The sequence below is a fragment of the Poecile atricapillus genome, chromosome 7 (genome assembly GCF_030490865.1).
Source record: "Poecile atricapillus isolate bPoeAtr1 chromosome 7, bPoeAtr1.hap1, whole genome shotgun sequence".
In the NCBI taxonomy this organism is placed as follows: Eukaryota; Metazoa; Chordata; class Aves; order Passeriformes; family Paridae; genus Poecile; species Poecile atricapillus.
Genome location: NC_081255.1, coordinates 32,555,957 through 32,580,126, shown reverse-complemented (window position 1 = coordinate 32,580,126; position 24,170 = coordinate 32,555,957). Strand labels below are relative to the sequence as shown.

General features: G+C 45.6%; 2 protein-coding genes across 10 annotated transcripts in view; one reads left to right on the top strand and one right to left on the bottom strand.

The window, feature by feature from the left end:
* Window positions 1-4,934, top strand: part of JAK1 (Janus kinase 1) — a 49,457-nt gene extending 44,523 nt beyond the window's left edge. The window contains exons 21-25 of the mRNA XM_058842966.1: window positions 182-306; window positions 718-890; window positions 1,243-1,360; window positions 1,587-1,697; window positions 2,954-4,934. Coding sequence (XP_058698949.1) covers window positions 182-306; window positions 718-890; window positions 1,243-1,360; window positions 1,587-1,697; window positions 2,954-3,055 — 629 coding nt within the window. The 3' untranslated portion in view covers window positions 3,056-4,934. The remainder of the gene's footprint in view (window positions 1-181; window positions 307-717; window positions 891-1,242; window positions 1,361-1,586; window positions 1,698-2,953) is intronic.
* RAVER2 (ribonucleoprotein, PTB binding 2) overlaps window positions 3,969-24,170 on the bottom strand; it is a 29,659-nt gene continuing 9,457 nt past the window's right edge. Inside the window, exons 2-15 of one of the 9 annotated variants that reach the window (XM_058842972.1) lie at window positions 23,368-23,434; window positions 21,961-22,430; window positions 18,532-18,723; window positions 17,517-17,643; window positions 16,534-16,616; window positions 13,826-13,930; window positions 13,475-13,586; window positions 12,042-12,277; window positions 10,354-10,465; window positions 9,866-10,014; window positions 8,669-8,758; window positions 8,228-8,276; window positions 7,998-8,120; window positions 3,969-5,798 (exon numbers count right to left, since the gene is read on the bottom strand). In XM_058842972.1, the coding sequence (XP_058698955.1) occupies window positions 5,617-5,798; window positions 7,998-8,120; window positions 8,228-8,276; window positions 8,669-8,758; window positions 9,866-10,014; window positions 10,354-10,465; window positions 12,042-12,277; window positions 13,475-13,586; window positions 13,826-13,930; window positions 16,534-16,616; window positions 17,517-17,643; window positions 18,532-18,723; window positions 21,961-22,430; window positions 23,368-23,434 (2,097 nt within the window). In that variant the 3' untranslated portion in view covers window positions 3,969-5,616. The remainder of the gene's footprint in view (window positions 5,799-7,997; window positions 8,121-8,227; window positions 8,277-8,668; window positions 8,759-9,865; window positions 10,015-10,353; window positions 10,466-12,041; window positions 12,278-13,474; window positions 13,587-13,825; window positions 13,931-16,533; window positions 16,617-17,516; window positions 17,644-18,531; window positions 18,724-21,960; window positions 22,431-23,367; window positions 23,435-24,170) is intronic. The other 8 variants (XM_058842975.1, XM_058842973.1, XM_058842974.1 and 5 more) reach the window with 8 other exon arrangements.

Sequence of the window (24,170 nt, the reverse complement as noted above, 5' to 3'; positions counted from 1 at the left end):
TCCTTTAGAATTGATCAATGTCCTGCCTGGAGCAGGTTTTCCTGTGGATTGGCTCAGGGATGGATGATGGGAATGAGCCATGGGATGTTTAAAACGCTGCCGGTGCTCTGGGCTTGTACAAAAGCTGTTGATGTTCACAAAGTGAGAAGGGTCTGCAAACTAAACATGCTCTGCTTTTTAGGAGGAAGTGGGATTAAACTCATCATGGAATTCCTTCCCTCTGGGAGCCTGAAGGAATATCTCCCACGGAACAAGAACAAGATTAATCTCAAGCAGCTGCTCAGATACGCAGTTCAGATCTGCAAGGTGAGCCAAGCCCTGAGCCTGCAGCTCCTCTGCTCCATCAGCAGCGTGAGGGGATGGAAAACATCAGCAACAGACTCCTTCTCCTTCTTTATCCCCAAGGATCAGAACCCCAAAGCCATCTCTCCCATGCTTTGGGTGCTACTGGCACAAAGATCAACGGGGGAATAATGAGGAGGGTCCAAGTTCCAAAGGTTGCTGTGAAAAGTTGTTCCTGTGGGAGGATTTGGAGGATCAGGAGGGAGGGCAGCACTTGGAATGTGCTGGCTTGAGGAAAGGAGCGAGGTGAAGTGTAAAGGGATGGAGATGAGAGTGCAGAGCATGGTCAGGCCATGTGAAACAGTAACTGGAGAAAAAGGGATTAAATATTGGAGGAATAAGAGGAAAGAAAAGGCTTCTCTTCTCCTCTCTTAGGGCATGGACTACCTGGGCTCCTGTCAGTACGTGCACCGTGACCTGGCAGCGAGGAATGTCCTCGTGGAGAGTGAGAACAGGGTGAAGATTGGGGACTTTGGGCTCACCAAGGCCATCGAGACGGATAAGGAATATTACACCGTCAAGGACGACCGCGACAGCCCCGTCTTCTGGTACAGCCCTGGGACCAGGCTGCAGGACAGGGACCCCCCCTCTGCTCCCCTTCTCCCCAGGATTTTTGCTGTTTTTATAAGAGGCCTAAGATACACCATGAGAGCAAGGAAAAGGCACCTGGTGGAGTGTACTCACCTCTCGTGTTGTTTTATTTCTTCCTGCATTTAATGATCCATTTCCCCACTAGTTTGGGTTTGGTGTCCTCGGTTTCACTGTGGAACACACTTTATTTATTACTTTTTAATTTATGTGTAAGGGCTCCACAAGCACAGCTGTGGCTCTGGAGTCACCCTGGCTGTGTGTGAGCAGGGCTGGGCTCTCTGGGTGTGACGCTGCCCCTCGTGTCCCCAGGTACGCCCCGGAGTGTTTGCTGCAGAGCAAGTTCTACATCGCCTCCGACGTCTGGTCCTTCGGGGTGACGCTCTACGAGCTCCTCACCTACTGTGACTCCGAGTCCAGCCCCATGGCAGTAAGTGACTGGGACAGAAATGGCTGCCAGAGCTGCTTCAATCCCATCATTTAAAAAAATTATCCTTGATTTTGGCAACAAAAAGAGGAAGCAGAGAATCGCGGGCTTGTTTGGGGTGGGAGGGACCTTAACGCTCATCTCATTCCACCCCTTCCATGGGGAACACCCTGGGGGGTGTCCTTGCAGTGGGGTGAGGGATTCCCAGCTGATCCCGCTGTCCCCACAGGAATTCCTGAAGATGATCGGCCCCACACAGGGACAGATGACGGTGGCACGGCTCGTGAGGGTCCTGCAGGACGACAAACGGCTGCCACGGCCACCCACCTGCCCTGAGGAGGTGAGGGATGGATGATGGATGGATGATGGATGGATGATGGATGGATGGATGATGGATGGATGATGGATGGATGATGGATGATGGATGATGGATGGATGATGGATGGATGATGGATGATGGATGATGGATGGATGATGGATGGATGATGGATGGATGATGGATGATGGATGATGGATGGATGATGGATGATGGATGGATGGATGAATGGATGATGGATGGATGATGGATGGATGGATGATGGATGGATGATGGATGGATGGATGATGGATGGATGGATGGATGGATGATGGATGATGGATGATGGATGGATGATGGATGATGGATGGAATCCATGGATGGATGATGGATGGATGGATGATGGATGGATGGATGGATGATGGATGATGGATGGATGGATGATGGATAGATGATGGATGGATGATGGATGGATGGATGATGGATGGATGGATGATGGATGGATGGATGATGGATGGATGATGGATGATGGATGGATGGATGATGGATAGATGGATGGATGATGGATGGATGGATGATGGATGATGGATGGATGATGGATGGATGGATGGATGGATGATGGATGGATGATGGATGGATGGATGGATGGATGATGGATGATGGATGGATGATGGATGATGGATGGATGATGGATGGATGGATGATGGATGGATGGATGATGGATGGATGATGGATGATGGATGGATGGATGATGGATGGATGGATGATGGATGGATGATGGATGGATGATGGATGGATGATGGATGGATGATGGATGGATGGATGATGGATGGATGATGGATGATGGATGGATGGGTCCATCAGTCCCTGTTGGACACTGATTCAGCTCTAGAGGGGTCACACATCCCAGTTTCCACAGGCCTGACCACTCAGGTAGGAAAACCTTCAGAAAAAGGCATTTCCAATGTTTTCACATGTTGTTTTAAGATGTTTTTTGATATTACCATTCCCAAGTCCGTGATGTCCCTTCAGCAGGATCAAGGACTTGCTGTAGTACCCAGATCCATGAAAATTCCTTGGGAATCCTCTGATGTTGGCAATTCCTGGGGTGCAGCTCCCCAGGTGGAGCTGCTGTGTTGGTTTAAACCTGAACTGACCAAACCCCCCTGCTCAGGTCCCTGCTGCCCCTGCCCAACACCTGAGGTGTTTCTGTTCCTCCACAGAGACTCTGCTCCCTTGGCTTTACTTGAACCCAAAGAAATGTTTCATTCCTTTAAGAATATCCCTGTTTCTCCTGCCAGGTGGATCAGCTGATGAGGAAGTGCTGGATTTACAAACACGATGAACGCACCACCTTCCACAACCTGATCCAAGGATTTGAAACAATTATGAGTAAAATGTAATTAATTTTTTTTTTATTATTCTGTCAGGACTTTAAATGCCCAGCAAACTATCTGTGCCCAAGGCTATTCCCTTTTTTTAAATTTTTTTTTTTTTATTCCTGTAATTTGTACTCTGACTGGGCTGGATGTGGTTCTAAAGGATTCTTTTGCCAACAGATTGAAGAGTTGGATTAAAAGAATTTAAAAGGTTTGGGTAAAATGAGCTCCAGCTCCCTTTGCTGCTGTTGTTGCAGGGCAGTTTTATCCTGCTCTGATTCTGGCTGTGCCACAATTGGAATTGCCCTGATGGATGATGTGAGCTGGGAAATGTGAGTGTTTTTCAGCTCTGACCTCAGCCAGTGGATGTAACAGGGCTCAATTAATAATTCTAAAGTCAGCTGACAAAATATCCTTCACATGCACTTAAATCCTAGCACCAAACAAAACAACTTTGGCATAAAAATACAGGGGAGGCAAAATTTTCAGCTCTTTTTAACCCACCAGGCCCTCATCTTGAGCTCTTCCAGGTATTTAAAAACAAATGTTTGAAAGCACCACCCCAGAAGTGAGGAGGGGTGGGCACAGTTGTGCATTTCAGTCAGAACCCCAATTTTGGGATAAATAATTGGCTTTTCCTAACTCCAGCCCCATATTCTTCCCCCTGGAGCTCCCAGACTGGGTGCAGCCCTGGAAGGGGTGAATGTGCATCCCTGGTGCTGAGGGATGTGCAGGGAAGGGATTGATGGAGATGGAGAAGAACCCAGTCCATGCCCAGAATCTGGAGGGAATTATCCAAAAGGGAAAAAAAAGGCCTGAGCACCCAGGGGTGTCCTGGGCAAGGGGAACCCCTCCAACAAATTTTATAAACAACATTTTCACCCAGCCCTTGAATGGTTTAACTGGAACCTTCTGCTGCCATCGTTTTTCCTACCACATCTGGAGTTGGAAAATGCTCTGAAGAGATCCTCAAGTTTTGGCAATAATAGAAAGAGGTCTATATATATATATATATAAATATATATAAAGAATTGTAATTATGAGCTCCAAGGAGGTCAGATTTATTTTTACAGTGTTATTGTTTCTGTATGTCACTTAGGAAGCTGAATTTAATCTGTAAGCACTTTGTTACTCTTTATACAAACAAGTCTAATAAAGATTTTTTTTTTTTTTTCTCCATGTGCCTCCCTTTTTAATCATAAACAGTTTTTAAAATGGAATTTCCATAGGAATGATCTTCTTCCAAAACATTTTCCTACCTTACCTGATCAAAGGAGCCCTGGGCTGTTTTCCTCCCACAAAAATCCACTTGAAATAAGTACCAACAATTTATTTTCATTGAAAAGTGTAACAAGTTGAGAAAGTTGCATATACAAACAGCTGAAACAAAATATTACAAGTGAATTTAACAATACATACAGGCAGAATCCCAGAAAAGCTCCTGGCTCCTGTTTGTGGAGCAGTTCCAGCAGCTGAGGGAAGAGGGATTTTGACTGGGATTTTTTTAAGCTTTGAAAATGTGGATCCTGGTCACACCCCAAAGCTTGAAAGGCAAAGTTTAAGACTTTTAATTTAAAAAAAAACAATCAGTATTGAAAAATGGCTTCAGTGTTCTCTAGCAAAGAAAAGGGAGAAGGAGGTGGCTCCTGGCCTTGGTGAACTCAATCCAAATGGATTTGCAGCAGGATTCCAAGGGGGAAAAGCCTTGGAATGAGGGCTGGCTCCTCATTTACCTGTGGCAAAAGGAAGGATTGCTGATCTCCAGCTCCAAGGGCTGATGGCAGAAGAGAACAACTCGAGCCAAAGCTGATAATAAGCTAAAAATACAAAAAGTCTTTAAAAAAAAACGAAGGAAAATACACTCAAAAGTGGGAAACAAATGTGGGGTGGCCCAGGAAGAGCTGTCCCACACCTGTGGAAGGAGGATGCTGCCTCACACTGGGAATTACTTTCTCCATGGAAAAACTGTGGATTCTCAGCCTAAAAAACAGAGTTATTCCACTGTCCAATGATCAACTCTCCAAATCCCAGGGAATATGCCAAGGCAGCACAGGATATCATCTCCCTTTGAACAGGCATTTATTGAGAACGTCACCGAGGCTCTGGGAATCCATTTGGTATCGCTCCATTCCAGGATTAAGAAGAAATATTAAAAATTGAAAGGCTGTAAATGCAGAGCTCTTAATCCTGGAAAAAGGAAAGTTGGGGAAAAAAAAAAACCAACCCCACATTCTGACTTAAAAAAATACAAAATAATTACTATCAAGACTTCCTCTTTTAACTTCCTCAGGCTGAGGACTGGAGAAAGGATCAGCTTGCTTTCCTCTGAGTTTTTATTGCTTTCAGCTGGAGCTGTCCCAGCTCCCCAAGTCCTGTGCTGTTGTCCCTCAGCCCACAGGTGACAAAGCCAACACTGTCCCCTCCTCTCCAAGTGAAAGCAGCCACCACCTCTGCCACGCCCATCAGCGTCCTTGGATGTGCCGGGACAGAGCTGGCTCCTCTTGGGACGCTCACCCCACACAGAAAGAACTCATTGTCTGAAGTTAAGGCAGCAATAAATACAGAGGGATTCCCACCTGCCTTCCCTACCCCGGGCCGGGCTGGGAATCGATCAAGCCGTGGGGATGATGATGATGATGGATCAATACACGCGCTTCTTCTTCAGGGAGGATTCCGAGTAGCGCGCGGCTCCGCCGGGAGCCGGGAATTCCACGGGGCCGGGCTCGGGGGAGGACATGAGGTACGAGGAGCTGCGCTTCGGGGCCACCTGCAGGCAAAACAGGACAGGTGACACCCCAGCCACCACCACTCCCAGATAACAGAGCTCCAGGATGGGCATTCCCAGGAAAGCGACACCAAAGACCCGGCTCCATCGGCTTGGAGATCCAGGGTTTGTGCCCTTTCCCTAAAAAAACCCCACTGATAAAGGGATCAGTGCCCCAGCACAGCTGTGGTGCCAAGGGGCCTCATTCCACAGCACCTGGATAAAATCCAGTGGGATAATGGCCTTGGTGCTGTCCTGCAGCTGATCCAGACATCCCCAGCCTTTAGGATGAGGCACCTTTCACTCCTCCTGGGGAGCTGAAGGGGTTGGACAGTCCTGGCCCAGCTCCCTCACCAAGCCAGGGGCTGAAAGATGAATTTTCCAGCTGTGCCAGAGCGGGTCTGTGCAGGATCTCAGGCCCTGCCTTCACATAGGAGTGAGGGATGGATGGAGCAGCAATGGATCTTTAATGGAAATTTCAGCTCCTCGCTGACACAGCCCTGAGGGGCCCAGAGTGGGGTTTCTGTGAGGGCACAGCTGCTCCAAGGCTGCTCCAAGGTTCCCTGGGTTCACCTTCCCTTTGGAAAAACCTTTCCCAGCAGCTGTCCAAGCACCCTGTGCTGTTCACAGCCACAGCTCAAACTGCTCCTGCTCAGGCTGATTTCATCCTGGGGGCACCTTCATCACAAACACAAAACTGATGCAGGAGAGACTTCAGTTTTCCCCCTGTCCTCTCTCCTGCAGTTCTGGAAGCCAAGGAATGTCACACGTGTCCTGTGTCCCTCCAGCAGCTCCTGGCTCACTGATGCTTCACACAAACCCCCTGACCCTGCTCCTCCTGAGTCTGTGAAACAGCAGCATTAAGAAAAGCCCCAAAAAGCAGGATCTGAACGAGCTGCAGGGTCCCTGAACTGTCAGAGGCTCCTGGAGCAGCCTCTTCACTGAGATTTATCTGCAATTCCAGCAGTTGGGAGGCAAACTGTGCTGCTGTGCCTGTGCCAAGGGACTGACCGTGCTCCTCCTGCCTTTTACGGCTCCTGGCATAACACCACCATCCCAGGGAGCTGTTCTGCACCACCCCAGGAACCTCTCTGGAGATAAACTGAGAGGTGCTGCCTGGCTCAAACCCCACACTCTCTCCTTCTGCTGCCATTCCATCGTTTCCAGCCATGGAGAGCTGTTGGGAATCTGAAAATTCCATTTCTTTATGTCCCAACCCATGGCCAGGCTTTGGCCATTTTCACCCCAAACCAGCTCACAGCCAGCTCTACCCACGAGTCAGGAATTCCTGGAGTTAAAAGGAATGCACTGCCTTCAAAATCTCCAAAAAAAAAAATTGGGATCTCATGCCCAGCCTCATGCCAGAACTGAACCCCCAGGATTTAATGCTGTGATGCAAGGGCCAGCCCCCTCAGCTCTCCCATCCATAAAAACAGGAGCCATGGGATTTACCTACAGCACAGCAACAGGGAACTCCTCAGGAGCTCTAAATCCTAACCAGACTCCATAAACCAGCCCTCACTCTTCCCAAAGCATTCCCACTCCATTTATTGATGAGAACTCGGTGCCCACTGCAGCCCCAGCAAAGGAAGCTTTGCTCAGTGGGTCTGGCTGAAGAAGGCTGCAGCTGGCACCTGTTGTAATTCCAAATAAAAACCATTTTATCCCCCAGAGTTGGTAACCTGGATGGTTCCCAAGACCAGGTAAACCTGCAGATGCTCCACAAATTGTTTTAGAAACACACCAAAAAAAAAAAAAAAATTGTGTATTTTACAAATTAGGCAGGGAAAAATCTTTAGATTTATCCTGTGTGTTTTTTTAAATTTGCTTTCCAGGAAATTTTGAGCTGCTCTCTCCACTTCAGAGATTCTATCCCAGTGCAAACCATCTGCAAGTCACACAAACACCCATTTAAACCCAGTGTGAACCTCCTCCTCCTCTCTTCCTACTTTATTTGCCTCCTTCCAGGCATTTCTGCACACTCACACCTCTCCAAGAAGCTCCCAAAACCCAGCCTTGCCCTGCCCGTGGGTCTTGGGGCATTGAGAGGAGCTGATCCCCAGGGCCTGGAGGGCTCTGGAGCTGATCCAACCTCTCCTCCCATTCCTAGGAATTGTGTGGAGCAGGGATGCAGAGGGAAAGCTCCACTGGGGGCAGCAGCAGACAGGGAAGAAGCGTCTGCAGCTGCTCCTCTCCTCTCACCTGCTTTAAGGGATTTGCTGGAGGAGGCTGCAAGCCCTGCTGGGATCCCTGGGCTCCACTCAAAAGGGGAGGCACCACCTGCAGGCAGGTGCTGTAGTCTGGGAAAGATCCACCTGTAGATTCCTGAATCCAGAACGGGATCCATGAAGTAGAAGGATAAAAGATTTAATAACTCTTTTCTTTTTTTTTGTTTTGCTATGGTGATGAGCTCTCAGCAGGTATGGAAATACCTGAGTAACAAGAGGTGCAATTCCCAGCAGCTCGGGTGTGCAGCAATTCCTGCAGCAAAATGTGGGATTTGGATGATGGTTTAATTTGTGTAATTCCTTTAAAATGTGTCCTTCTCCCTGCTCACAAAAACCTCAGCTTGGGCAAGAAACAGCCTTTCAATGCTGGGAAATTCAGCACTGGGAAATGCCATTAGTGGTGTGCTGCTTCCTGGTGGGAATATTTTGATGCACTCCTGAGCGTTGTTCCAGGTGATTTTGGCTGGTGGGATTTTAGAGAGGGATATTTTGGGTGTGACTCCAGGGGGTGCAGAGTGCCCATGCAGTGCCTTCACCCCACGCTCTCCAGCCCCTCATTCCTGTGCCAACACACAAAGCAGGTGTCCAAAAGCTGATGGCAGCAACAGCCAGTGGAGACAGCAAGAAAACGAAATGATTTCTCACCTCAGAGGCTTCATTTTCCAAGCCATCCACTCTGGCCTGGGTAGAGTGATGTGCCTGAGCATAATGCTGGTACCACTGCTGGACAGCCTCCTACAGAGGAGCAGAAATCCTCTCCTGTGTCTGCCTACAATTCTTACAACCTAAAGCTCTCCAAGAAGCATCAAAACACCTTCAGCACCACTGGTGAAGCTCAAATCAAACATTTTAAATTATGGTAAGTGCTTAAAACGTACAGGAGGCACCTCTGGCCTGGCAGTGAGGCAGGGACAATTCCTGTTCTGGGAACACTTCCAGGATGGGGTAGCCACAGCTCCTCTGGGCACCTCCACCCTGCCAGGGAACAATTCCTGCCCAAGATCCCATCCAGCCCTGCCCTCTGGCAGTGGGAACCATTCCCTGTGTCCTGTCCCTCCAGCCCTTGTCCCTGGAGCTCTCCTGGAGCCCCTTTAGGCACCAGATCTGATCCAAGAGGTGTCTGGCAAAGCTCCCTGCTGTGTGCAGTGACTCTGTTCACCCTCACCCCTCTGGCCAGGCTGGGAGCCTCCCAATCCAATCCAGACCCTCACCATCCTCGGGAGCCACCTGACTCCCAGGAGTTTGGGGCTCACAGATCCCCCTGCCAGAGCCCAGGAGAGTCTCTGTCTCCCCACTGACAGCCTGGGGAGGAGGCAGCTCTCAGATCTGATCTGGACAGCTCCAGTTTTATACAGACTCAGAATGGTTAAAATATGGGAATGTTCCTTCCCAGTGTCCTGTGGAACTGCAGCACTCTGCAGAGCCTGCACCTCATGGCCACGCTCTGATCACCACATGGGGCAGATGGGGAGCACATCCTGTGCACTGACAGCAGCTGGCAAACATCCCCCAAGCCCTGCAGGAGCTGGGAGGCACAGCTCTCTTCTCTGGCATCCAGCCAAAGCTCAAGACTTCAAAACTTCTGGGGAAGGCAAAGAGAAAAAACCCTGGTTTTGAAGGCAGAGGTGGTGAGAAGTCATTTTTTAGCGAGTGCCCAGAGTTCAGGCTCTCAAGAAGCAATTGTTTCAAGGGTTGTGATTTGAGCAGGGAATGTTCTTGGTGCTAAATCTGAACACTGAAAGAGATAAAAGTGTCACTGGAGAGGCTCAGGAAGAACACCCAGAGAAAACAAGGAGCAGCTCTGGGAGAATTCCAGGGGACACCAGGCTGTGGAATTCCTACCTGTGGGTATTCCCCAGGCTGCTGGGAATAACTGAAATAATTTTCCATTGCATGTTGTGATGCAGTTCCCTGAGACACAGCAGCATCCATGACATTGTTTGGAAGGCTGGTCTGCTGTGGAGGACTGGAGGCTTTGCTGGCAATTGCTGCTGGGAACACAAAGAACAGAGTTTGAATAAACACCTGGCTGGTAAAAAACACATAAATTTGGTTCTATCCCAGGATTAAAATTGAAATTTGCCTCTTCACATTAGGCTGTGCCGTAAATTAATCAGTGCTTAATAACTGAAAGGCTTCAAGGAGTTTGTGAGCCTCTGAAAATTTACCCCTGTTTAACCATCAGCATAAATCTGCAATTTTAAGACATGCTACAAGATTTCCATGAGGATAAATGCTGTGGTCACTGGATTTACAAGGCAAACAGGATAAATATTTGCCACGCTCTGGCTGTGGAAATTTGCAATGAAATCCATTAAATGTTTGCTTACCTGGCAGACAGATGCCAGGCAAAACACTTGCCAAATTCAAGTAGGGGTTGGTGCTCAGTCGAATTTCTTTTGGGGGTTCCCCAAGCAGAGAAGTCTGTTTCTTCAAGGGAGTCTGAAAAATGGACAGGGCAGTTTGCATTAAATTCATATAAAATTGGTCAGAAATAAGGTTAAGTGGCCCAGCAGGGTCTTGGAAAAAGCTTAGTCCTATGAAAAAAAACCTCTGAAATGCAACTTTTGAAATAAAATGAAGCTTTTGAAGTCCAATCCTTCAAAAGTTCCATTTTATTTCAGTAATCTGGACACATTGCCTGCACTCTTTTCTTCCAAATAGTTTTTGCAGGAATGTTTCTCTTCAGACTGCAAGTTCCTAAAGGATATTACAAAACAAACAAACAAAAGAAAACCTTTTAAATGCAAGTGAAGGAATAATAATCACTCGAACAATTCCAGATGCAGGGAGTGAACATTAAGTATGTGGCCAAGACAAAATCAACTCTTTTCACTTGGAGACACAAGGAAACAAAAGGCCAAATGTTAGGAATATCATGAATTAAGCACGATTCCCCAACAAGGTCAAAGTATTGATGTATATTATAAAAAAGTTAAATTTTGTTAAGGGTAGGAAAAAAATTCTGAAAGAATGAGATCACTTAAATCCCATCCCATCATCCTCTCACACCTCACCTTCACTATTATCACTTATATTATTTATTATAAATAATAAATATTATTTATTCCCTTTATTTAGAGAATAAATAATATTTTAAAATATTTTCAAAAATTTATACAGACACAACCACCTGGAAACCCAGTGGCCCACTGCCAGAACTGCTCCCGATTCATCCCAAAATTCAACCCCAAGTTCAATTTTTTGGCCTTTAAAAGAGACACAGCCCCTGAGATAAATTCCATCATCAAGCACTGTGAGGCCAACAGATGGGAAGAAGCCCTGCAGCAGCGTGGAGCTTCCTTTGTTCATTGTGCTGGACCACCAAGCTGCAGCACTGCTCTCTCCCTGGTATCCACAGTGACCTGGACATGTCCAACTGGTGCTCCTGGGATGAGGCAAAGCTTGGAGTGGAGATACAGGCGTGGGTAAAACAGAGAGGAAGAGGAGAGGGAGAAGGAGAGGGAGAAGGAGAAGAGGAGAGAGGAGAGAGAAGAGGAGAGAGAAGAGGAGAGAGAAGAGGAGAGAGAAGAGGAGAGAGAAGAGGAGAGAGAAGAGGAGAGAGAAGAGAGGAGAGAGAAGAGAGGAGAGAGAAGAGAGGAGAGAGAAGAGGAGAGAGAGAAGAGGAGAGAGAGAAGAGGAGAGAGAGAAGAGGAGACAGAGGAGACAGAGAAGAGGAGACAGGAGAGGAGACAGAGAAGAGGAGACAGAGAAGAGGAGACAGAGAAGAGGAGACAGAGGAGACAGAGAAGAGGAGACAGAGAAGAGGAGACAGAGGAGACAGAGGAGACAGAGAAGAGGAGACAGAGAAGAGACAGAGGAGAGGAGACAGAGGAGACAGAGAAGAGGACACAGAGGAGACAGAGAGGAGACAGAGAAGAGACAGAGAAAAGAGGAGACAGAGAGAAGAGGAGACAGAGAAAAGAGGAGACAGAGAGAAGAGGAGACAGAGAGGAGACAGAGAGAAGAGGAGACAGAAGAGGAGGGAGAGGCAGTGTTTGTGCTGCATGCTCCTTACCCCCAGGCTGGAGTCGCAGTTCTTGAGCTGCCCGGGAGCCTTGGAGGGGGCAGCACGCAGGGCCCCGGCGGGGAGGCTGGGCAGTGCCGGAGGGAAGGGCTGCGCTCCCGGCACCGCCTCGCCTTTGTCTGGAGCGGCGTTGGGCCCGGGAAGAGCTTGTCCAACAATGTGCTGATTTGGGAAGAATGGCAGCATGCCCATCCCTGCCGCTGCTGCAATGGGAGCGGGGTTAGATGCTGCAGCCGGCCATAAATGGAGAAATTTTGCTGTTAGATGGGATTTATTAGAGAGGGTTTGGTTGTGGGGTTAATGAGGGAGGAGAACTGTTCCAGATCTACTTCCCTGGTTTTTGTTCTTTTCCCATCTCACAAGCAAACAACTCAATTTCAAGCTGATTCAATAAAACTCTGACTTTTCTAAACATTCCCTGTGATAACTTGCTTAGTGCTTCCTGTCATTTTCAAAAAACCACTGGGAACAACATCCTGGAGGATACTGGATGGGAACACGGGGGGAACCCCACCTCAACTGGCATCAGGAAGAATTCTTTTAACTGAAGAGCTGGAAAGTGTTCTCCAAAATGAAAATCTGGATATTTAGAGCAGCTTTCTGCCCTCCCCTGGATACCTTTTCCTTGCTCCTGGTTACTGCCATGACTCAGAGCACAGCCAGGATTGCAGAACACAGGGAGCAGTGGAGGAAACAAGATCAGAAAATCCTGGAATGGTTTGGGTTGGGAGGGACCTTAAGGATCATCCATTCCCAACCCTGCCATGGCAGGGACAGCTCCCACTGTCCCAGGCTGCTCCAAACCCATCCAGCCTGGCCTTGGGCACTGCCAGGGATCCAGGGGCAGCCCCAGCTGCTCTGGGAATTCTATCCCAGGGCTTCCCCATCTTCCCAGCCAGGAATTCCTTCCCAATATCCATCTAAATCCCCCCTTTTCCAGCTTAAAGCCATTCCCTGTGTCCTGTCCCTCCATCCCTTGTCCCCAGTCCCTCTCCAGCTCTCCTGGAGCCCCTTCAGGCCCTGCAAGGGGCTCTGAGCTCTCCCTGGAGCTTCTCCTCTCCAGGTGAGCACCCCCAGTATCCAACTGATCTTTCCTCATAAATATTGAGGGATCAATGGCACAGAAATTTGCATTCCAAATTAACATCTGTCAGAGACTGGCTGTTAAAACTCATTTCTTAATAAAATGAAGGCAAAGAGCAAATTTGTGGTTCCCCTTAAGCAACTCACATTTAGCTGCTCTGAAAAACCCCAGAAAATGTCACCTCTAAATAAAAATATAATCCAAGTGTACACAAAAAGGCAGTAACTGAGCTAGCAGAGGATTTAACAACCTGCTTTTGTTACCCAGGGGGGAAAGCCAGGTGCATAATGTGCAGCTGGGCATTTCTACTGATTTGGGATGAAAAAGAAATGTCATTTACACTTGAGAGCTTCTCCTCGTGTTGCCAGGCCTGAGTTCACTGCTGGCATCACCCCTATGCCCAGCACTGTCTGCAGGAGCATTGTTGGAGGTTCTCCCAGCAAACCTGGTTTCTAAAAGGAAGAAGAGAAAACTGTGTAAATCATTAAAATAATCTGCTCACAGCTACTTTTTAAAACATTCACATTCTCCACCTTTTCAGCGCCACTGAACTGTTCAAGGATGGCAGAACCACGAATGGGTTGGGTTGGAAGGGAACATAAAGATCATGGGCACCTGATGATAAAAATGATTTTTTTTTAGGAATTCTAGGAGTGTTCAGAGAGAGGCAGAGGTGCAGGGATGGCCTTACACTGTTTGCCTGCATGTTTTCCATCTTCAGGAGCTGCTGCTGGGGCAGGGGCAGGTGGGCAGGGCTCTGCAGCAGCAGGCTGGAGGTGTTCCCCAGAATTGAGCTCTGAGAAAGGATTAAAATGAAAACAAGGGTTAGCTGGCAGCCAGGGAGAACAGCAGGATTGAAACATTTACACACAGTACTGCTTGAAGAAATTTCACATTTTTACTTAAGACAGCAAAGGAAAATAATAATTTCCTCCAGAGACTCATTTTGCTTCAGAGAAATATCCAGATATGTTTCCCCCCCACAACAATCTACATGAAATCCTACTCCAGAGCCATTAAAACCTGACAAATCCCAGTGCCTGCAGACTGGCAAGTCTATAAAATATTCACATTGTTCATTCAAAATATTCAGGATCAGTTTGCCACCAGAACTGAGCCACTGAATTAATAACTTTGGGGCACCCTCTTCAGACTCTGCCACTGGTATATTCGATATTATGAGCTCTGGCCAGCACTGAGGCTTAAAATAAACTTTAAAAGGCATCATGATTTATGCTGCAGGCCTGGGAAGTGTCTGGCAGCATCACCTGCCAGTAAAATATAGATTGTTCTATAGGTTGTTGTACAACAATAAATACACAGGACACTGTGATCACACCAAGTACACCCTTTTTTATTATATTTTATCACCAAACCCGGGGAATGAAGACTGCAAAACACTTCCCAGATATTTCCAAGCCTAGGCTGTGTCTTTGGGTGGCAGGGTTAAATTCCCTAGGGAAAATCCCTTTATGATGGACTAAAATATGATCTTCTGGACTCAGAAATGCGCTTTTCCAAACAAAGATGTGCCATATCTAGATTAGTTATGTATCTGTTTTAATTGTCTCAGTGATTTCCAGGAGGAATTATGCAGGGCTGGTTATTGTCACCAGTGCCAGGGGCTGCTCCCTCTGAACTTGGCTCCAGCAACAAAGCAAAGTGGTTCAATTGCAAAACTTTCAGAAATAAAAGAGTGGAAAAATCAGTTTGGTCAGAATCCTCACAGGAAAGGCTCTGGATTAATCAAGATTTAATAAAATTGCTGGATGACTGAGGGAAGCATCCCTGAGAAAGCTGAAAATGCATTATTTTAGTAGAGGATAATTTATAACTAAGAGAAATTAAGAGAAACAAGTTGCAAATCAGGCTACCTCGAGTTGAAAAATTACTGGGTAAATAACCTTCAAATATTCTCTGTGGAATCCTTTTTAAATAATTCTTGGAAAACATTTATTCTCATTCTGTTGCCTTACAAAGCCCTGAATATAAAACAGAAACCCAAGACATGCAGGGAGCTAAATCAGTGTGACTGGGGAGGTGTTTCAGTGACAACACCGAATTTCAAGACAATAAAAATAAAACAGTGACCTGCTTCTCTGGCTTTAGAGAATTCCCCAAAATAAATCACAGAGCAAAATCTGCCTTATAGAAGATATTGGGATCATCAAATCCTTCTAAAATTCAGGTTTGGAGCTCATTAAATGACAGGAAGCTCCCAGGAAGAGAATGAGACTTTTAATTCTCTGGACAGAGAAAACACAAAGTTGTTTGGCTGCAGCTCTCCCAAGCCAAAAACCACTGGAAAAACCTTTGGATCATCATCAATCCCACTGTTAATTGTGGAAAACATCCCTGGCTCCAGCTGTGAGCACCACTCACACTGCCTTCCAAGGAAGCACAGGCTGAAGAGAGAGCAGCAGGAACTTAAACAGACCAAATGAAATTATCATTTAATTTTTAAAAAAAAAAAAAAAAACAAAGAATGATGTAATTTTTTATATGGGCAAATGCAACTCATTGGATGGGGCAAAATTAAGCAGCATTTATTCAAAATTAATATATTCATCTACCAGTTTTTAAAGAAAAAATAAAAGCTTTTTTTTCTGCAAATATTTCTGCATTTTAGTTGGGTCTTTTTTAAGATCTCTCAGCCTGTGATTGCCAAAAGAACTGCAGAAATAATTGATGCTGAAGGGGATTTTGTTTTTTAAATGGCAATTTCTGAAACATCAGAAATAATAAGGCTGAGTGATTGACTCCAGTCCCTTGTAGGTATTTGTGTAAATCCCCACCACGAATATTAAATTCAATTTTTTGGCTCCTGGCAAAGCTGGAGAAATCCCTGAGAGCAGCTCAGCTCAAATTCTGGTTGTGGGTGCATTTTCTCATTCTGGTTTCCCAGCACAAACTCATCCCAAAGATCCTCCCCATTATCTCTCAGGAATTCTGGTGCCCATCTGGAATTACAGGAGAACCTTGAGGGGGTTTATGAGTAAGAAATAACATCTGCAAATCACAATTTATGGCACATCTGGGTCCCTGCAAGCTTGAAAATGAAGTTAAGGGTGCTGAACTTGTTGGTTTGAATCAGATAAACCCCTGAAGTCTCCAGAGGAGCGTGGATGAGCTGCTCCAAGAGAAAGGGATGTGCCAGGCTCCTCGAGAGCTCATTTAAAGAGCATTTTGTTCTGCCAGTAATGACAAGTTTTGTCTACAGTGGCAGGTTTAAAGTCAAAAATTTAGATAAAATAACTCCATTTTGGACTCCCCCATCTCATAACTTTCCTTAGAGAGCTCTAACAGGTTGATTTTAGCTGTAATTCCTTAAAATTTTAGGATCTCTCATGTTAAGATCTCCCCAAACACCTCTCTTGATGAGTTTTTTTGGTCACCTACCTGATGAACTTTATTCAACTGCAAAAAAGGTGGCCCAACTGCTGAATTTATGAGGTGAGGTAAACCTGCAGATGCTCCAAGAACTGTTTCAGAAACACACACACACAAAAAAAATATTGTGTATTTTACAAACTGGACAAGTAAAAAAATCTTCAGAATTATCCTGTATTTTAAAATTTGCTTTCCAGGAAATTTTCAAGTGTACAAAGGTCAGTACAAGGGAAGGACAGACTCGCTGAGGGTGGGAGAGGCTATGAAACCTTTTGATGAACAATTACCAGGATGTGAGAGCTCAAAGGCCCCCTCCAGGTGCTCCTCCACACCTGAGGGTTTCACTCCTGAAGTGATTCCAGGCCTCAGCTTTATCTGAAGTGTTTTAAATTCAGATTTAGCTCAAGTGTTTCTGCCCTGAAGTGGTCACTTCACACCCCATTTCTGGGTTTCTTTGTCACCACACTCTCAGCTCTCTCCCACTTGATCTCCTTGTCCTTCTGAGCACTTTTGGCATTTGAAATGTGATTAATTAGGGTTTATGTTTATTCACATCCTAATTAGAACAGAGAAATGTTTCTGGCTGATGCTCTAATAAATATTCTGCACGGCTGTGGCAGCAGCCAAAAGAATAAAGATTTACACTGGCAAGAGAAGGAAGACTCAGGTTGCAAAATTCAGATCTAGGATCAGATTTAAGTTTAGCAAAGTCTTGCAAAAGACATTTCTTTCTAAACCCATTTCTGATATGAATATTCAGAGCCCACAGAGTTAACACAAGGATATTTGTAGGAACACTGAATTTTACACAAACACACGAGTGTAGCAAAGCACCTCCTGCTTTTGCTTGCATAAAATGTGAAATTATCTGCACAAACACACTCAAACAGTGTCTGCACAGATTTTACACGTTATTTCCACTTAATTACTTTGCAAAAGCCTTGCAGCACTAAGAACAGGGTTTAATTTTGCATTATTTTAGAGCAGCTTACCAGGTTTAACAGCGTGGCCACGCAGCTGGGGCTGCAGCAGCATCTGCAGCATTGCTGGATTGTTAAAACTTTTCATGATCTGCATTGGATTTGGCTCTGGAAGCAAGCCCTTCCTGTTGTTCCTCATCTCCAGTGAAGAGATAAAAAGTGTTAGAAACAGGAGAAAACAATGAATACATTTAAAATCCCTCAAGCTCCAATGGCAATGTACACATTTCATCTGACACAAAAAAAATATCATTTCCTTCCCTGATCCTTGCATTTTTCCCCTCAAATGAAACACCTAACAAATGATTCCATCACAATTTCAAGCACATTTCTTTCTTTCCTTTAAACCCAGCGTTATCAGTACAGGAGAATAAGAAACGTTGCCATGAGCACCAGATCTTGTAACAGACTTCTCATCTCTTTTATAGAGATGTGGTCTGAGCTGGCTGGAGAGAGGGAACTCTTCTGCCTTTCCACGTAACACTGATCACATCCAATTTTCTAGGAAATAATTTGATAAGACATGTGGGTGTAAAAAGCTTTCTTCTACCTCGAGCATGAAATGAACCTATTTCTCCTGCCTTGAAATTTATCTTAAAGCTGACAAATTCTTGCCTCTCTGTTTCAAACCAAGTTTTAGCTCGTCCCATGACTCATTCCCAGTCACTTTTGTTTTGAGCTGAAATGATTTCTCTTACAGGAGATTACATTTACTGAAATCCCAGAGCTATGTGGGTGTAACTTTGTGATATTTTATGGATATATTTTATATTCTTCCAGGCCATCTTTGCCTAGCAAGGAGCCTGAACTGGGCTGATTCTACAGAATTCCAGAATGGTCTGGATTGGTTAAAATCCATCCTTTACCATGGGAAGGGAATGTTCCACTATCCCAGGTTGCTCCAAGCCCTGTCCAACGTGGCTTTGATAAACCCAAAGCTTCCCAAGCCCAGCTCCTTTTCCTCATTGTGCAAAGCCCCGGCTCAGGCGTGACGAGCTCATCCCAAGGAGGTTTCCAGGGATCTCACCATCCTCTGTGCCGCTATCAGAGCTGCCAAGGTGCTCCTGCCCGGTGCTCCAGGGGCACAGAAGGACACCTGGACCCTCCTGCCGTTGATGGTCACCCCGTCCATGGCCCCTCTCACGCTCTCCGCCTGCTCCGCGCTCTCGTACTCCACCACGGCAAAATCCCCGCTGCCGCCGTCCTCGTCCTGGGCAAACTGCAACAACAACAACAACAACAACAGTTCCCAGCACTCCAAGGAAAACTGGGAATTCCAGCAGCTGCCCTGCAATACTGTCACCTGCCCCTTGCAAGATCTCTTGCTGACACAACGCAAGGATAACGTTTCCCCCCAAACCAGGAGGTTTCTTTCTCAAAATGTTGGAATTCTGTTGGATGTCACATTTTCATTTCTTTGGCATTCACGCTTACAGACTCGTGATTATCTCCTCCTGGTTATCTGCTCCTTCCTTCCATTATCCCTTCCATTCCCACCTTCACTTCCATCTCACCTCATGGAGAACATCGTGCATTTAACACATATTTAAACAACAAAGGAGGAATGAGAAGGGAATTGTAAATACAGCTGGATGCTACAACCGGTTTTACTTTGCAGGATAATTATAAACTCATTCTTCTTCATTTTTTGCCAGCCTGCAATAATCAAAGTGTCGTTCATCAGGGTGCATGACAGCTGCTGAAACATGCAACAATGCAAATTCCACCAGTATCTGGTGCCTTTTGGGAGCATGTGAAGGCTGTGGTTGTGGGGAATGCCAAGAGAAGATGCCAGACTGATCAATCAAGCAGACTGGAAAAGGGCTTATGTGACAAACGCTGCCCTGGCCTTTGTGTGCAGACTTTGAGAGAGAATGAGCAGATTTAAATCAAACAAAAAAACAGGGTGAGAAGGGAGGGATGAAGCTTAGGCAAAAATCTCCAGTCCCTAAATGATTGGGAATGATAAAGTGATACCAGCTCTGGTGTGGAAGAGACAAAACCTGCTCCAGATTGCACTGGATAAAAACAACCACAGCCCCACAAACTTCCCCTGACAACTGAAATATAAATGTCAAAGATTTGGAAGAAAAGGAGGGTGGTCAGATAAATCTTTAATGGCACTGTTACAGCCTGGCCTCTGGGCAGAGCTCTGGAGAGCACATATTTCATATACAAATACATTTTATATTTTTATTTTATTTTGATACCAGTTTAGGTGCACTGGCAAAGACCTGAGGTACTTGTGAAAAGGGTTTGAAGCCATGGAACATCTGTATTTTAGTTTCAGCTAAAATGAAACACAGATAAAAACTCCCTTAATGCATCCCAAGTGCAGCCACCAAATATTCTTGCAAAGGATTCAGGAATTTTTCAACTTCCCAAGTAAACAGGTACTGAAAAAAACCTCTTTATTCCTATCCAGATAAGGGTGGAGACCTTTTAGCGACAATTTAAAGTTGACAGAAGAAAAGAATGAGGTTTTCTGGTCCATTTTGCTGAAACAAAGGACAAAACACATTTTTCCTAATATCCATGTGTAAGTGTTTAGCTTCAGCTCCTCCTGACAGAACATTCCTGCTGTCTACAGAGAAGAAATAAAAACGATTTTTAAAAAAATGGTAACTTTGGAATAAGATGAAATAACCCAGAGTTTATTTCATGAGTTCAGGTAAGAATTTTGGGCAAAGGATTGTGTTTACTTGATGAAATACTGCACGAGCTCCCAGCAGAACTAAACCATGGCAGTACCACAAGAGCTACATTCAAGTTTTCCAGAAAAAAAATATTTTTCTCAATCATTCCCTATAGAAATTCCCCCCACACAGAGGTTTCTGTTACCCTCTCATCTCCCAGTTTTTCTGTCTCTACCCACTCCATAACATCTCCCCTCTTTCCTTTTTCTGCCTTTTCTTGGGTTATCCTCCTCCTTCTTTTCTTGTCCTCAATCTTCAGGTAGTCTCACTCACAAACCCATAATTAATTAGCACTCATTTTCTTCCCTTTTTCAAATCTCAACTATTTGTTTTCCTACCTCCACCCTCCTGTATTTTATAGGAACAGGAATATTTAATGACCTAATGCACACAGACACTCTCCTCACCCACACCAAGTATGACCCAAGATTTATCGTAATTTTAAAAGGTAAAAAGTCAATTTCTGAGTGCCTCTAACTGCACAGCAGAGCTCTGTCAGTGAAACCCACCTTTCCCCAAGAAGTCTGTTATTCTTTGAAGCTCAGAATTTTTAAAGGATGGTGAAAAATTGTTGGGGGAGCTGATAACAGCCCCCGGATTATTTGACAGCTGGAAAAAAAAAAAACCCCGAAGGAAAAGACTTAAAAGGATCAATCTGTTGAGCTAATTAAACAAAGATTGAGCAGGAGACTTGAGTACAGCATTTAATACCTACTTACAGGAAGAAAATAATGGGGAGCAAAAGCTGCTTAATTGAGGCATCAGTGAGGTAAGGCTGAAGCCAGACACATTCCCAGGCTGGAGATCAAAATAACCAGGAAGGGGAATTTTCTGGGAAGAGTTCATTCCAATCTATTCATCTCCTGGTGTATTTGGATCAAGCAAGTCTAAGGATTTACTCTGGCCACCTACAAATTGCTGGGGCTGGCAAAGAGCCCCGGGGAGGGTGTGAAGGCCTGCAGGTGGTCGGGCTGCAGATCCTGCTGGACCTTCTGCTCCACATGCTGGGAATCTCTGAGCGCTCATCCCCGGGGCTGATCCCTGAGCAGCCTCCACAGAGACTTAAGGGAAAAAAAAAACAACAAAAAAACAACCCTGCAACTGGAATCTGTGTGACTACAAGGAAAGGTTTCCTTCTACTGCCTGTTTATGATGATCTATCTGTGCCACATCTGTTTGTGGCCTCCTCTCACAAGGATGAGAAGGAAACGTTTGAACTACCAAGGCGAGGATCCACCTCTTCTCTGCTTCCCAGCTTTCCAAAAGATGTGTCACTTCTATCCCTGGCAATACCCAAGGAGCCAAGCCTGCATCTTCCTCAGTTAGAGAAAAAAATGTTAAATATTAATATATTTATTATATGATGTATTTTGCATCATCTGAACCATTGCACTTGTGGTTATTCATACACTCTGGCTTTCTTTGAGCAATAAAACCTTCAGCAATGTTTACTTTCAAAGCTCTCAAAAACCAAATTATTTTCAGTAAATGACATAAGGGGATGTCTTCCAGACATTTTGCTGGTGTTTCACTGGAGTGGTGTCCTGCAGAATTCCCAGACAACAGGGATCAGGCACTGCACACCCAGAGCAGTTCAGCATCACTACTCCCATCACTGTGCAGATGCACAACAGTTGATAGGAAAACTGATAGGAAAATAAAAATAAATAGGAAAAATAGAAGTGGCAGACAGCAAGAGTGAAGTGAGGCAATACTGCAGTCCTAACCTTGGTTTTCCATAAGACAGAAACCCAACATACCTGGCAGAACACAGGTTTGTACTTGAGGGAGAAAGCCTGGATCAGCTCTTTCGAATCAGCGCAGTCTTTTTGTAATTTATCCACGCAAAGGCACTTGGAGTGAATGAGGTTTGTGGTCAGCTGGTTCACATCCATCCACTGTGCAAACAGAGTGCTCTCCTCCAGCTGCTTGCCCAGGAGTTCCAGCCTGGCCTTGGCAGCAGAGTCCTTCTTCATGTATTCCACGAATCCATAGCCCTTGGAATGGCCGGTGAGCTCGCTGTAGACCAGGAAACACCTCTCCACATTGCCATAGGCACGCACCAGCTCCTCAAACTCCTCTATCCTGAGGGAAAGGGGCAGGTTGGTGATGCACAGCAGAGCATCCGTCGGCTGGAGCTGCACGGAGATCTCCTTGCCACGCAGGGAATGCTGGTGGAATTTCCTGATGGCGCTCTGGGCCTGCTCCCCGTTCAACAGGGTGACAAAAGCTGCAAGAGAGCAGGAGTGGGGACATCACCTACCCCAGCTGATCTGCAGCCACACCTCTCCCTCCCCCTGAAACCACAGCTGAGAGCTGCAGATCTGCCCCAGAGACACAGTAGGTAAATGTATCTATTATATACATTATATATCGTGTCTAAAATCTGGGATTATCAATTGAAGATCATGAGCAATTAACTCAAAAAGTGACTATGTGGTGATGCACACAGCTTCACTGCTTGGAACCCAAGCAGATTTTGTAGCTGGGAAACAAAATTAAATATTCTGCTAGCAGACTATTACTTACTAAATTAAATATTCCACTGAAGTCAACACATCACAGATTCTACAGAATCTCTTTGATGACAACGTCCACAAGTTCTCACTTTGGCGTTAACAGATCTTTTTTGGGGGTTTTCAGTCCATAAAGCATTTCACACAATCCCAAACACGATGAGGGTGGCAGGGACCTCCTAAGGGCCTCTTGTCCAACCTGTTCCTCAAGCAGGGTCACCCAGACGGGTTCCAGGATCCCAAGGGATGGAGATTCCACAACCTCCAACAGTGCTGGGTGACCCTCACAGGGCAAAAGTGTTTCCTGATGTGAGCAAACTACAAATGCATCTGGAGCTGGGCAGGTTTCCCTCTCAGGCACGTGTGGTTTGTCCCAAGAGAGGCCTCAGGACCAGTTTTCCAAAGGAATTGAGCCAGCTGAGGTCAGCTTTGTCCCAAAGGGACACTCACTGAGGAATAATCCTGAGAGAGACCAGAGGGCACCAAAAAACTTCTGATCAACACCAGAAAATTCCCAGTTTCCACTGGCTTCAGTAGAAGGTGACAAAAAAGGCACTGGGGGACACCAGACAAGCTGTGACAATCCATGACCTCATACACAGCACAGTGTTCCTCACAGAATTGAAATATGTGCAAGTTTTAAGTTCTCACCTGTTCTTTTATTCCTGTCCACATAACAATACTTGATTTCATAATCTTTAAACAAGTCGTGGATTTCCTGCAAGGGAAAAAGTACAAGCAACATCACATAAATAAATCACCAAACCAAGCAAGTGGATAAATTCATCCTCATTTCAAACAAAACCCAAAAACTTTCCCAACAAACAGAAAATTTCACCATAGAAACACTATCAAATATTTGTTTTTAAAGGAGTTGGTTACACTGCTGCAGCAATGTTTTTATCTCACATATAAAACTGGCTAGCTGAATTTGATTAATTTACTTTTCATTCTCTGGGGTCACATAAACACAAAAGGGCGTCCTGTAACTGTCTTTTGATAAAAACAAATAACATCACAGCTCATTAAATAGCAAAACCCTCTCCATTTCTCTGAAGTGCAACTGGCATAGCTAAAATACCACACGGACAAGGAACACTGGCAGCATCACATCACCAAATTTACCGAGGGCACAATGCTGCCCCAAAACCCACCAGTTGCTTTAGTCTCCTGCTCAAGTTCACTTTAATAGATTTTCACTCTTACTAATGGATATTCTTTCACCCAGCAGATAATTGTGGCCAGAATACCCCCTGGAAAGTATCCTCTATCAATTACTGCACAGCTGCTCAACAGAGAATCAATCCCAAGAGTGCTGTTTGCTCCCACTAATTAATGGGAAGAGACAAGGGGTGGCTAAGAGCAAGTCTAAGAGGAGTTTCCTACAGCTATTCCCAAAAAACCAAGGTGCACATGCTCCAAAAACCCCACAAATTATTGTCAGTTCAGTGCTG